Raw genomic sequence first — 14020 nt, 5'->3', positions numbered from 1 at the left:
GTCAGGTCTAGACATACACTCCCCCTTTCCCTCTGTTTTCATCCAACTGAAAGCCAGTCAGTCTCAACATGGCATCAGGCGGCCCAGGGTGAGGGTGAGAAGGCTGGAGGACAGGCCATCCTCTCATCTGGGTGACCTGATAGAGGAAGGCAAAGGAGTTACAGGCTGGGTGTTCAACTGCACCTCATGTCTGGATGCCTGTGCATTTGCCAAAGGCATTTGCCAAGCAAGCTGAGCCATCATCACATCATGAACCCATCCCCTCTGAATTAGCTGTCTCCTCTAGTCGCATTCCCAACTTGCCTTTCTCCAGCAAAGACTCTGGGGATCTGAGTAGAAGGGATGGATGCTTGATTGGGGAAAGACACATGAGAAACATCGGAAGACTGATAGTAGTCATGACCAGTAACAACAACAGATTTTTGACGGCCAACTCTGTGCCTGGCATGTGTGTGCCCATGACTTCACTTCATTATTACAACCCCTAAAAAGAGGTGATTTTATTATTCCTGTTTTATAAATGAAGAAACTGAGTCTCAGAGAGATCCAAAAACTTGTGCAAAATTTCATGGTTCATAAGGAGGGAAGTAGGATTTGAAATTAGTCTAATTCCAGGGCCTGCCTACCATGCGTCCAATATCTTTGTAGATGCTTTACATAATTTCTAATCCTTACAACAACCTTATGAATTGGATACTCCCTTTTTACCGTTAAGAAAATAAAGGTAGAGAGGATACGTAACCTGCCCCCAGTCATCCAGTTAAGTGATTTGAGGAATGTCATGCAGCTGGTAGCTGTGGAGCCAGGATCTAAACCCAAAGTTTGTGTATTTCTTCTGTTCAACTCTACTCCAGTGCCTCCAGTTCAGCAGAGCTTGGAAGGGGGGCTCTGAAGAGAAGGAAGAACAATCTTTGTAAGATCCTTGTATGTGGTCGGCGCTTCCCCAAAAGGTGTCTTATTTAATCCTCACAACTGCTCCATCAACATGGTATAATTAGCCCCAAGAAGAAAACCAGGCTCAGAGAGTGAAGCGACTTGCCCAAGATCACGCAGCTAGTAAGCAGGAACTCAGGATTCATACTGACTGCTGGTTCCCAAGGACTTGTGGTTTCTGCTGGGGTGCACCATCTGCAACACCCCATCTGCTGGTTTTGCAATTTTGCTTTGCTCCCAGCCCAAGATCCATTTTCTGCCTGCTCCATGCTCCAGGAGAAAATCTCTATGGATGGTATCACAGGGCTCTCCTGTCTTCTGTCTTCCGATTTGGGTTAGATTAACAGGAAGATTTGGCAGGAAATCAAAGGCATGAGAGAGGTCAGGGTGTTTATTCTGCTCCCTCCTTCCCTGCCCTTCTTTAATTCTACAACTACAGCTCCTCTGGGCAGCCCCCTTGCGTGGCTCCAATAGTTTCTGGGTCCTGAGGACGCCATTCTTCTGCGCACCTCCTCAGGCCGAGGGTAGGAAGAGCTTCCTGTTGTTGCTGGTCTCTATCTGTCTCAGCATTTCTTGTTGATTCCCTTGACCTTGCTGTACCTCTGCAAACGGTTCCCTCATGCAATTACCTTCACAATCCCAGCTGAGGATCCTTCTGTTTCCTGCCAGGACCTGACCAAGCCTCCTAATGTTCATATGAGGCTGTTATTTTTAGAGCTGCTTGTAAGGAAGGCCAGTGGCTTCTTTCCTGATCAAACAAGTTCAGGTCTTTCCCAAACAAATTGGCAGATAGACAGGACAGTGGCTGGGGACTGGAGGCTGGCTCTTGATGCTGTCCCTTCCTCTGTCCATCTGGAATTACAGTTTGGAGCAGCTCAACCTCTCTAAGTCCAATGCCCCATCTTTAATACGTGAGGTTCCAATAAAGGTTCTGTCTGCTCCCCTACAGCCCTGACACCCCAGGCCTATGCGCTGACACCCAGAGAAGGTAAAGAACTTGCTCTCCCTGCACAGTGAGGCAATGGTGTGAGAACCTGAACTCCTGCATCTTAAATCAGTTACTGCTTCTCTGCTTTACCCTGGAGTGTTTCCTTCACAGCTCAATACATATTTCATTAGTGGTGACTCAATATAATCACCATCCCCCATGCCATCCCAGGCAGCTTACAGCCTTGAGACTGTCACTGCTCTTTGACGTACTCTGTCACTTTGCCTCCCCGGGTCACCATCCTCTCACCCGCCTCTGGCTTTTCCCGCAGGAGAGAGCTGGTCGGATGGTACAATTCCTTGAATGGGGAGAAGCTGGGGAAAGGAAGTATGATCTTCAGGCAATAAGGGTAAGAGGAGCTACTTTTCCCATCTGAGTAAATACCAAAAGAAGATGAATGTGAGGCTCCTGGAGATTAGCTGTCTTCTGGGAGAGAAACACCTTCATTGATTAAATACAAAATCTGTTCTGGAAAACATGGTCCTTGGAATAGCTCTTAGCAGATCCTTGCACTAGCTTTTTGCTTGTAAAAGCTAAACTGCCTTCTGTTCCCAATCCATCCCTCCCACTTGGGGAATTGGAGAAAGGGCTGGGGAGAGGGAGAGGAAGACGTGGTGCCCAGGATGCCACAGGGAGAGGAGAATGAGCTAAAGGTAGAGAGTGTGAGGATATGGTCAGAGGGTTATGCCCCTGACAGTCTTGGGCTGGCAAATGCAAGGGTCAGTGGGGAACAGTGCAGGGGCTGAAGAGGCGGGCACGAGGATGCTCCGGTCACGTGGATACTGGGGCCAGAGTACTCTTGGCTCAGACACTGTGTAAGGAAAAAAATGTAGCTTCCTTATTGCCTGTCCTCTGTCCTTCAAAACAAACACTCTTATCTGTTTAAATAGTAGGAGACCACACTCTCAGTAGGAGATAGCTAAAACAGAAATAAATATACACATAATAGGAGAACATATCTTGAGAAGGTAGAAATGAGACCCTCCCCTGCCCCCAGCAGCTCAGCTAGAAAGCTTCTGGAAGAAAGTGATAGGAAACAACCTGGAGAGGGGCCAGAGAGGAGCAGGAGGAGAGAAGACCAATCAGTGCTCACGGGCAAGGAGGAACGCACTGACAGCTGGGGTGTGATGGCAGACTGGTCTCAGGGTAGGGCCTGCAGGGAGAAGCTGCTAGCAGAGGGCATATGGGGTGAAGGGAATAGGGGGAGCAGAGCTTCAGGTAAAAGAGGAAGAGGGGCTGTTTCTCCATTTCTCTTTGGGCTTTTGCTACTTAATTGAGTAATTCCTGGCTCCAGGGCAACTCTGAGAATTTCTCTGGCTTGCGCTAGAGGTGTCACTTAATTACCTTAAGATTCTGTTTGGGGTTTTTCCTTCTGAATTTCCTCAAATGGCCCAGCTTGCCTTGACATTTTGGTGAGTTTTATTTTCTCTGCCATCAAATGTCCCAGGGGTCTCCAGACAAGCACACCTTTCTGAAAGCCTCTGGGCGGTGCCTTTCACTGAAAGCCTGGGCCAGGCCTGGAAACACACACCCACAGGCCTTATCCCCCACCTCTGTGACCTTCTTCCTAAAACATGAAACTCCCAGGCAGTGTCTGAAATGCCTCAACATGAAGAGAACTAATAGTAATTTCTCAGAAGAACACGGGCTCTTCTTTAATCCTTGGATTTAAAGCGCAGATTCCAAGGAGGGTCAATTGTCTTGCCAGGTTGGGTAAATTTGTTGGTCAGGTAGCTTGTATCCACTAAAAAAAGAGATTAATCTGACTACACCTATAATCACCTGGAACTGTTCCATCTCTGAAATCTTTTTTATTTTTTTTTAACAGCTTCTTGTCCAACAGACACCTCTAAAATCTTAATTTTAAATATGCCACTCTCAGGATATAAATCTGTTCATTCAGCTTTCCCCCAAACCTGTCATTTGTCCTCAAGACCTTCAGCCCTAGACCTCTCTGAGTCTACCAGTCCCTCCTAACGTCCCTTCCTTTCCTGCCTGGGTCCCCGCTCCATAGTTGGCCATTTGACCTAACCTTCGCCAGCCCCTTGTATTCTGGCTCTGTATTAGTTTTCCGGGGCTGCCATAACAAAGTACCGTAAGTTCAGGGGCTTAAAACAATGGGAAATTTATTCTCTCATAGTTCCAGAGGCCAGAAGTCCAAAACGAAGGTGTTGGCTGGGCCGTGCTCTCTGCGGCAGCATCGGGGGAGAATGCTTCCTTCCCCTGTTCCTGCTGCTGGTGGCTCCTAACTTCAGCGCAGCTCCAGTCTCTGCTTCCTTCTCCACATGAGGCCTTCCTCTCTGTGTGTCTGTGTCCTTCCCGTCTCTTATAATGACACCTGTCACTGGATTTAGGGCCCACCCTAATTCAGTATGATCTTACCTCCCATCTGCAAAGACCCTTTTTCCAAATGAGGTCACATTTCAAGGTTCTGCATAGACATGAATTTCAGGGAGACACTATTTTACCCACCGTAGCCCAGTTTTTCCTTCTATTGCATTCCAAAGTCCTCAAGCTTAGCTCAGGCCCACAGTACAGCATCTGCCTGCCTTTTGGCCTTGGAACAGCTGAGCTCTGCTCTTAGCTCCTCCTGCTCTTTGCCGGTCTCAGTGCTCCTCAGCAAGAGCGCTTCCTGCAGCCTCTTCTTACATTTCCCTCGGGAAGCAGGTCCTCAGAGAGGACCAAGGTTGAGGGCAGGAACTCCCCCAAATTCAAACCTTAAGGCTGGGCACAGTGGCTCACACCTATAATTCTAGCACTTTGGGAGGCCAAGGCAGGAGGATCCTTGAGCCCAGGAGTTTGAGACTAGCCTAGGTGACATGGCAAAACCCCACCTCTACAAAGAATACAAAAATTAGCCAGGCATGGTGGTGTGCACCTGTTGTCCCAGCTAGTCAGGAGGCCGAGGCGTGAGGATTGCTTGATCCCAGGAGGCAGAGGTTGCAGTGAGCCAAGATCATGTCACTGCACCCTAACCTGGGCAACAGAGTGAGACTCTGTCTCAAAAAAAAAAAAAATTCCAACCTTAAGACCCCCACAGATGTACCATTATTTTCACCTTTTCCACCCTTTCCCATGCCATTGAAGGCCATAAGCGTTTCTGTGCTTCTTGGAAGCTATTCAGGCCCTCACAGCACTGCCTGGGGTACGGCAAATTATCCTGAGTGTGTTTATCTGCTTCCATATGCAACCTACTCTTAAGACTCTCATACCACTCTGCTGCTTCATTCATTCATTCATTCATTCATTCATTCATTCATTCATTCATGTGTTTGTTGCATATATATTGAGGGTCTGCTATGTGCCAGGTGTTACGTTAGCATTATGCCCTTATCTCCCACAACCAGTGAGATCATTACCCTTTCAGAACATACAACATAGAGTTTTCCATGGTAGTCCTATAGGATTTCCATTCTAAAGTTTACATTCTTTAGGTTGGTGGATAACCTCGTTAACCTGGCCCTAACTTACCTCTGACTTCTGTCTCCCATTGCTCCCATCTCTACCCCAGCCAAACATCGCCCAAGCCAGGCTCTTAGACTTCTATGCTGTGATGCTTTCAGTCTTGTCGAAACGCCTCTCCTTTTGTCTGCCTGGAAAACCCCTAGCTATCTTAGATTTAGTTCCAATGTTACCACCCTCCTAGGTGCCGTCCTTGACACTCCTGTCCTGGACTCCGCCTTTCGTGCCATGTACCTCTCTTATTGTGTGAATCATGCTGCCTTGCAATTATTTGTCTACATGTCTATCTCTCTTTTCCCTTGAAGTTAAGGACAATAATTTATTCATTTTACATTCTCTATATCTGGCATAATGTAGATGTTTAATAAGTGCTTAAGCGTTTAATAAAAGAGGTGGTGGAAGACCTCAATTCATCCGAGAGCAGAATCTGCCTGGAACAGCTGGAACTTCTCCACCCTGTTCCATCCTCTATACCTGACCTGTGTGTTCTGGGCTACCCACGGCCAAGGAGCATCAATAGGTTAATGGGAATGTTATGAGCTGAGCTGTGTTGGCCCCAAACTCAAATTTTGAAGTCCCTCCCCTCCCTCATTCTGTGGCCTTGTTTAGAAATAGGATTGTTGTGATGTAATTAATTAAGATAAGGTCTTATTAGAGTTGGGTAGGTGCCCCTTCCAGTATGATTGGTGTCCTTATAAAAAGGAAAAATTGGACACAGACATCCTACCAAGAAGAACACTCTGTGAAGATGAAGGCAGAGGTCAGGGTGATGCCTCTACTTGCCAAGACTGTTGCCAGCTGACCACGAGAAGCGAAGGCAGAGGCACAGCCCTCAGAAGGACCAAACCCTGCTAACGCCTTGGTCTTGGATTTGCAACCTCCAGAACAGCGAGCCAATACATTTCTGTTGTTTAAGCCACTGACTGTGGCACTTTATTCCAGCAGCCCTAGGAAACTCATACGGGAGGTGACGGTGCTCAGATAAAACAGGACCTTCCACTTCCCTGCCAAGCCCTCATCTTTCGTGCCCATGCGCCATTGGATTTGCACACAAATCAGTGAGCTGGTTCCTCAGTTATTATTACCCCCACCATTCAGATGGAAAGAACTGACACTCAAGAGGGCCAAAGAAATTTGGCTATGGCTTTCTCTATTTTTTTTTTTTTTATGGACAGAAGTAGATTTCAGTTTTGGTCTCTTTCCACTACCACATCAGGCTGCCATAAGGCAGTTTTGAAAAGTCTGAAATATTAAACAGTTTGTGAAGTTATTATCATTATTCATAAAGGACAGTGTGAGGTTAGTCTTACCCTAGAGAGCCCTATTGTTAGCCCAAAGTAGCTTTGCCTGGAGCCCTACAGGGTCATGCTTTCAAGGCCCCCAAAGAGCACAGGGCTGTTGCTCCATCCCAACTCCTAGAATGGCTCATTGTGCCCACCCTGCCCCCAGCTGAGGATCCAGGGAGAAGCACTGACCTAGGCTGATCTTGCTATCCCTTCCATTACATCCTTGCCAGAAGAGCTTTTTTTTAGGGGTGATCACTTCCCTCTCCTCAAAAGAATTCTGGGGACCAGCTCGGGCCTGCTGTTGGCCTCAGGGTCACATCTCACCCAGACACCCCCACCATTCCCTCAGGCCTAGGGATGCTGCTCCCCAACCATGGCTCTTCTTTTTATTTTTATTTATTTATGTTTTACATATGCCTAACAACACACTGTAAAGGGATTTTCTCTTCTTTTTTGGGGTGGGGAGGATGGAGTCTCCCTCTGTCACCCAGGCTGGAGTGCAATGCAGTGGTGCAATCTCTGCTCACTGTAACCTCAACCTCCCAAGTTCAAGTGATTCTCCTCCCTCAGCCTCCTAAGTAGCTAATATTACAGCTGCACTACCACATCTGGCTAATTTTTGTATTTTTAATAGAGATGGGTTTCACTGTTGATCTCAGATGATCTACCCACCTCAGCCTCCCAGAGTGCTAGGATTCCATGCATGAGCCACCGCACCTGACAGGGATCACCCCTCTGGCTGCAAAGGGAGCTGGTGTCCTCCCTGCCTTCTTCCTTTCTGCCCCTAAAGACAGGCACACAGGTGATTTTCCTTTTAAGTGTTTTTCTGTGGATCACTGTGAGGAAGTTGAGAGGGGCTGATAAAAGTAACAATCTTTGATATTCTTTCAGTTGGGTCCCTGATTTTCTTTCTGGGCTGACAACAGCAGTCTCTCCTACTTGGAATCTTGGTTTTGTTTCTTAGCATGGGGCTTATCAAATCCACTTTTTTTTTTTTTTTTTTTTGAGACCAAGTCTCACTCTCGTTGCCCAGGCTGGAATGCAATGGTGCGATCTCAACTCATGGCAACCTCCATCTCCCAGGTTCAAGCAATTCTCCTGCCTCAGCCTCCCAAGTGGCTGGGATTACAGGCATGCACCACCACACCTGATTATTTTGTATTTTTAGTAGAGATGGGGTTTCTCCATGTTGGTCGGGTTGGTCTGGAACTCCTTACCTCAGGTGATCTGCCCGCTTTGGCCTCCCAAAGTGTTGGGATTACAGGCGTGAGCCACTGAGCCCAGCCTCAAACCCACTTTTTAATGAAGAGAGAATAAAGAAGCCATCAAAGCAAACCACTAGCTGCCCATCAGATCTGCTCTGAAGGCTGCCTGTCTGTGGGGGTATGTGATTTCTGGGGCTTTCCAGATTGAGTAATGCTAACCCCACTATGTTTCTGAAATTCTCCAGATACAGCCCTGTTGTGTTTCTTAGAGCAGAGGTTCTTTGCCTTTTTCATGTAATAGATCCCTCAGCAACTTGGTGAGCCCTTCTCAGAATAAATTTTCTAATGCAGAAAGTAAAACACATGAGATAATAAGGGAAGTCAAGTCCTTTGAAATCATTATAAAAATATTTCCAAATTTTGTGATATAGTAAGTTTGGTTACAATTTTATTGTATAGTATAATATAACTTCAGATCTAATAGCCATTGTTATTTTGAGGTAGTGGTGAACATATATGGTATTTTGAGATGTCTAAAACAACTGTAATGTGTTACAAAAGTATCCACAATTTCTATTGGTGACAAAGTGACAAGTATTGTGACTACCTCTGTGACTTGCAACCTACATGCAAAACAGAAGGAAATCCTAATGTCTGGTTAGTGATTGGTAGAAATAAAGATGTAACACTATTTTTTCCCCGTTGAGCTCATGGATGCAGGTTAAGAACCCCTGCCCTGGATGTGTGCTTCTCAAATTTTCATGTGCTTCTGAATCATCTGGGCTCTGTTAACATGCAGATTCTGATTCAGGAGGTCTGGAGTAGGCTCAAAGCTCTGCATTCTTGACAAACTCTAGGGATGGTCAGGATGCTGGCCCCTGAGATGGGCACTGTCTAGAAAGTGTGGTACTGGGTAATGGTCACCACCTGGAATCATTATAGGAATCTGAGAACAGAGGCATCAACTGCTGGGGCCTGAGGGTGGGAGGGTGAGTTGGGGACTTGGAGTGAGTCTATGAACTTCACAGGCTTCATGGCAGTCTTGCGGTGACAAGGCCATCCCAGCGTATCTCCTGATGAGGATGCAGATGACACTCTGACCTGGAATACATTTTTTCTGCAAAGCTGAAGGAAGCCTGCAATCTCTTTAATGCTTCAATTAGAGCCTGAACACAAGGCCTTTCCTTTTGTCTGGTAGAAATCAGGCTGGGCCAGTTACATGAGACTTGTCTAAAGGCTTAGGAATAAGAGGAAAAATAAAGGCAGACAATAGAATATGACCATAGAACACAACTTCAAGACTGGCCACTCAGCAATAGGCTTTAAAGACAACCTGGTGTCCTGTCTTTGGCTGGACCTTTGGACGTGAGGCCCATGAGAGAGGCAGCAGTCATTGTTAGAACATCCCTGAGGGAGTATGAATCCCTGGGTTGGACGCAGTGAGGCCCAGTTCCCCTTACATGCTGGTTTTGGAGGTCTGCGATTTTATTAAGAGAGATGGCAGGTCTCCCTGGCTCACCGCCCTTTCCCCACTTCCTGATTCCTGCTTACCTCAAAGTGATGGATGCTGCCTTTGCACTTAACCTTCCAGGAGGCCACACCCACATGGGGAATTCCCTATGCTTCTAGTCTGAGAATCCTCTTTGTCCCCATTATGGGCTGTTTCATCACTATTCACCCTATTGAAGGAGATCCTCCTTTTACGCACCCTAACATTGTAGCCTTAAACCCACAGTCATGTTTGAATATAACACATTACATTTAATAACCTTCCAAGAAAATCACACACACAGTGCAAGAGGGTCTAATCTGTACCAGTCTTAATTTTGCCCTTGTAATCTATCCTTCTCCGCAGTTTGGTTAAGAGCATGATCTTTGCAGCCACTCATATCGGGGCTCTAATTAGACCATGTACAAGCTGTCTACCTTAAAGAATTTGATTAGCACTGTGTGCTAATCTGCAAAATGGGGTTAGCTGAAGTGTCTACCTCATTGGGCTGTTGTGTGAATTTAATAAAATGATACCTGCCATTAGTTCTCTGTCTGGCACACAATAAGTTCCCAATATTAGTTGTCAATATACTATCCTCACCTCCCATGGTAAAGTAATTATTTCAGCATTTAAGAAAATTTCTTCTATCACTCCAAGTACTATGCTTGTCATAGAGTAGGTGCTTGATAAATGCTTTGTGAATAAACAAATTAAGCATATTGCCAAGACTATTTCTGCCTGGGAAAGCATCCCTTGAGGCTCCTGACTGGTGAGTCACTGTAAGGAGGTCACAGCCCTTTTTGATACATGATCAAGATACAACACTTGACCATTTCTCTTGATCTTTGTATCCCTGTGAGATCATCATTAATATCCCCATTTTATCCTAAGAAAACCAAGGCTCATGGAGGCTTAGTGTTGTACCCAAAGTAACACAGCTAGCAGGCAGCTCCACTGAGGGAAGCCTCAGCGGAAGCCCAGTGTGCCCTGAAACAGCATGTGAAGTCTGTCTGAGATCCAGGGGCATGACTTATGATTCGTTAAAACAATTCTGTGTAGCTAGGGAGCTACAGAAAGAGTGACAGAACCTGGGACTTAAGTCATTTTCGAGAAAGTGAAACAGTTAAGCATTAAGCCTTCATAGAAAAGACCCACTCTAAATGATGCTTTGGAAATGCATAATGAAGAGACTGGGAAGTACCCAAGTCCAAAAAAAGTCATCAGGACTAAATGTAGCTAAAGGGAGCTCAGGCTCAGTCAGTAGTCCCCAGTCTGACTGAAGGAAGCTTAGGGTAACTGAAGGTCTGTGGCCTGCTAGGTGTCCAGAAAAGGGCAAATAATACACCCAGTCAGTGTGTCTCCAGTTCCACTGATAGAGACAACTAGTTCTGGATCAGACATAATTAATCACAATTTCCTGTCCCCTGACCTAATGTCTCTTTGTTCTGTACTCACTAAGTAGTCTTCTGATTATTAGTTTTCTGGGTAAGCTTCATACCAGAAAGGGGATACTTGGTAGGAATTGTCACTTTTTGACGTTTACCTTGGGCTCGGCTCCTTAGTGCTAGGTTTTGAGTTTGACCCCATCAAAATGCGTGGTGAAACTGATCCCTGAAATGACGGTGTTAGGAAGCGGGGCGCAGTGGGAGGTGGGGACAGATCTCTCCTAAATGGTTTGGCGGTAGTCAGTGCTTGCTCTCTGTGAGGCAGATTAGTTCTCACAGGAAGGCTTCCTTGAGAGGGGCTTTAATAGAACCAGGATGCTCCTTGAGTTTTGCCTCTTCGCACATGTCCACCTCCCCTTTGATCTTCCACCATGTCTTAATGCAGCAGAAAAGCCCACAACAGAAGCCAAGCTGATGCCAGCGCCACGCTTCTTGAACCTCCCAGCCTGCAGAACCGTGGGCTAAATATCCTCTTTTCTTTCTTTCTTTTTTTTTTTTTTGAGATGCAGTTTCCCTTTTGTTACCCAGGCTGGAGTGCAATGGCGCGATCTCTGCTCACCGCAACCTCCGCCTCCTGGGTTCAGGCAATTCTCCTGCCTCAGCCTCCCGAGTAGCTGGGATTACAGGCATGTGCCACCGTGCCCAGCTAAGTTTTTGTATTTTTTTTTTTTGTTGTTAGAACAACTCAGCAAAATAAAATTCCTGTTTATTGTTGGACAACATTGTTTCACACATACATCAAACAGGCCAAAAAAAATAAACAGCAACTTCATAGACAAAAAAGGAAAAAAAGGAAACCTTTTAATCTTTGGCCTTTTAACCATATCATACAAACCAACTACTTATAGTACAGCTAAGTACATACACAACAAAGGTACTGGAATGATCGGAATACGATTGTTTTTCTGTTGTCGTTTTCGCTTTTTTTTACAAGGTTTTTTTTCTCCTTTGAGATTATAATGAACATGGTCACACCACAAGTAAAGTCGGAAGTAGGACAGAGAACGCTCCGAAGGCTGGTTTGGTCATCCGAGATCATTAAAAATGGCTGACCCTAACAATATGTACAAAAATATAAAATGTAAATAAAAAATACAAACAAATTTCCTTTTTAAAGTACTTTTAAGAAAAAAAGCAGGGCCTTGGAAGTTTTGGTTCTTTTTTCCTCCCCTGTTGCAAATTCTCATGGTTTGGGTTGGGTAGTGGAGAGCGCGTCGTTCGTCTGCGGGTGGCACTGCCCGCGTTGGGCGGGCGGGCCGGCCTCTTCTCGAAGGTGACCACGTTTAGATTCTGAGACGGGAAGTGGAGGGTGAATAGGTCACGGCGGCCTTTTTTTTTGTTTTTTAGTTTAAGTTTTCCTTTTTTGCTGTCTAATCATCCTCGTCGGTCTTCTGCTTCTTGGTATCGACATCATCATCCTCATCATCTTCAGCTGCCCGCTTGCCCGTAGCAGACTCAGCTTCTTCATCTTCATCTCCATCCTCCTCCTCACCATCACCTTCTTCTTCCTCCTCCTCTTCCTCCCCACCTTCTTCCTCTTCTTCATCTACCTCGTTGTCAGCCTCCTGCTCCCCATTTTCCTCATTCGCATTCCCATTAGCAGGGGCGTCTCTTCCATTTTCCGCCTCTTCCACAACTTCCTTCTTCTCCTTCAAGTCCTTGGTGGTGATTTCGGAGCTGGTGTCTACCGCTGTGTCTGACATGGTGGGGCACGCCGGTGATCCGATGCGGGGGATTAAAAAGAAAGCGAGATTTCAAGGACTCTGGCGATAAAGCTGCCGGAGTCTGCGACGGCGAAGGAGACGCGCGGCGGAGGCGGCTGCGGCGAGCAAGGAGTCGGACGAGGAACAATGCAAAGATGGCTTTTCAGAGCAGCCCAGTTTTTGTATTTTTAGTAGTGATGGGGTTTCACCATGTTGACCGGGATGGTCTCGATCTCTTGACCTTGTGATCCACCCGCTTCGGCCTCCCAAAGTGCTGGGATTACAGGCTTGAGCCACCATGCCTGGCCACCTCTTTTCTTTATAAATCACTCAGCCTTGGGTATTCTGCTCTAGAAACACAAAATGAACCAAGACACTCAGTCTCTTAGAAGTTTAGTGATTGTGAGTCAATCTCTTTTGAGTCACGTCCCCCAGTTTTTTATTGGACTCAGATTCATCAGTCTCTTAGGGATTTAGTGATTGTAAGTCAATGATTCTTGAACCCTAAAAACTATGAGCATGCATATAAATCCAACATCTGGAACCCAAAGCCAAGCAAGGGCCATCCCCTGGTCCACAAAAACCTTTCGAAGAAGGTGCTTTTACCCTGGGAGACACCTCCCACTTCCCCCACAGATCCTGTAATGAGATCTCTCCATCCTCCTGCCTCTGGCCACATGCCTGCAGAGCAGAGTGAAGTTCACAGGTCACTTCAGTGGGAGCACAGGGCTTCCTCAGCAGAACCAAGAGCTGAAAGGGGTGCAAACATAACAGGCTTATTGGAAGAGAGCAACATTACAGACATTCAAGCATCCCCAAGGTAAAGGAACAAAAGAACTCTCTTTTTCCCTACCTATGGTCAGACATGCAAGAGCCTCGCTCCTCCCTATAGAAAGAGAAAGAAGCAGTGAGGTGACAGGTGGAGTTAGAGTTTCAAGGACACAGAAAGATTTGTAAACACTGGAGGCTGTCCCTCACTGAGGGAGAAGTCATCACTGGTGGGGCATAGTCCTTCAGCTCCACTCAAGGGATGACATTTTCCTTTCATCTCTTTCTCCCCTCTGGGATCCAGGGAGTGATTGAGATAATTTACCATTTAATGTGGGCAGATGGCTTAATTAAGCTAAAGTGGAAGGCATTCACAGTGGCACTGAGTATGAGAATAACTTGGAGGTGGGACCCTGGGAGCCACCTGGCAGATGTGTCCTCCTCTGCCCTGTCTCCTGGATTGGTCTAGAGGCTCTAGGGTGCAGGGTGCTCATTGGGTAATTTGCCTGCTTGGGAATTTAGAATCCTGGTTCCCCTGCAGCCTCTGCCAGTGCAGCCTGGGAAGGCCCCAGCTCACACATTGGGAAATGCCTCTGGTTTTTGGCCACTCTCCAGGTCTAGGGAGAGCAGCAGCAGCAGAAACCAGCATTGCTGGACCCTCCCTGAGGCTGGCTGGGTTCTGGGTGATAAGTCATCCATGAGATTGAAGCCAAGTCTCTCAGAGAGTTCATACTTAGG

The 14020-nt window shown here is 46.5% G+C and overlaps 2 protein-coding genes and 1 long non-coding RNA gene across 3 annotated transcripts in view; 1 reads left to right on the top strand and 2 right to left on the bottom strand.

The window, feature by feature from the left end:
• The window catches only part of LOC128928243 (uncharacterized), a 75590-nt gene that overhangs the window by 40688 nt on the left and 20882 nt on the right, over nt 1–14020 (top strand). Inside the window, exon 6 of the long non-coding RNA XR_008473090.2 lies at nt 2193–2270. This is a non-coding gene — a long non-coding RNA (uncharacterized LOC128928243). The remainder of the gene's footprint in view (nt 1–2192; nt 2271–14020) is intronic.
• On the bottom strand, nt 11497–12688 carry LOC118143081 (prothymosin alpha). Its single transcript, XM_035252434.3, has one exon. The coding sequence runs from the start codon at nt 12512–12514 to the stop codon at nt 12182–12184; it is 333 nt and encodes a 110-aa protein (XP_035108325.1). The 5' UTR covers nt 12515–12688; the 3' UTR covers nt 11497–12181.
• The window catches only part of KCNC4 (potassium voltage-gated channel subfamily C member 4), a 72187-nt gene continuing 69663 nt past the window's right edge, over nt 11497–14020 (bottom strand). Inside the window, exon 4 of the mRNA XM_035252432.3 lies at nt 11497–13264. Coding sequence (XP_035108323.1) covers nt 13227–13264 — 38 coding nt within the window. The 3' untranslated portion in view covers nt 11497–13226. The remainder of the gene's footprint in view (nt 13265–14020) is intronic.

This window comes from Callithrix jacchus, chromosome 7 (genome assembly GCF_049354715.1).
Source record: "Callithrix jacchus isolate 240 chromosome 7, calJac240_pri, whole genome shotgun sequence".
Taxonomy (NCBI): domain Eukaryota; kingdom Metazoa; phylum Chordata; class Mammalia; order Primates; family Cebidae; genus Callithrix; species Callithrix jacchus.
This window is presented reverse-complemented; position numbering and strand designations above follow the sequence as displayed.

Coding starts and splice junctions, on each gene's coding strand:
- LOC118143081 (XM_035252434.3), bottom strand. CDS start 12,514: ATGTCAGACACAGCGGTAGACACCAGCTCCGAAATCACCACCAAGGAC.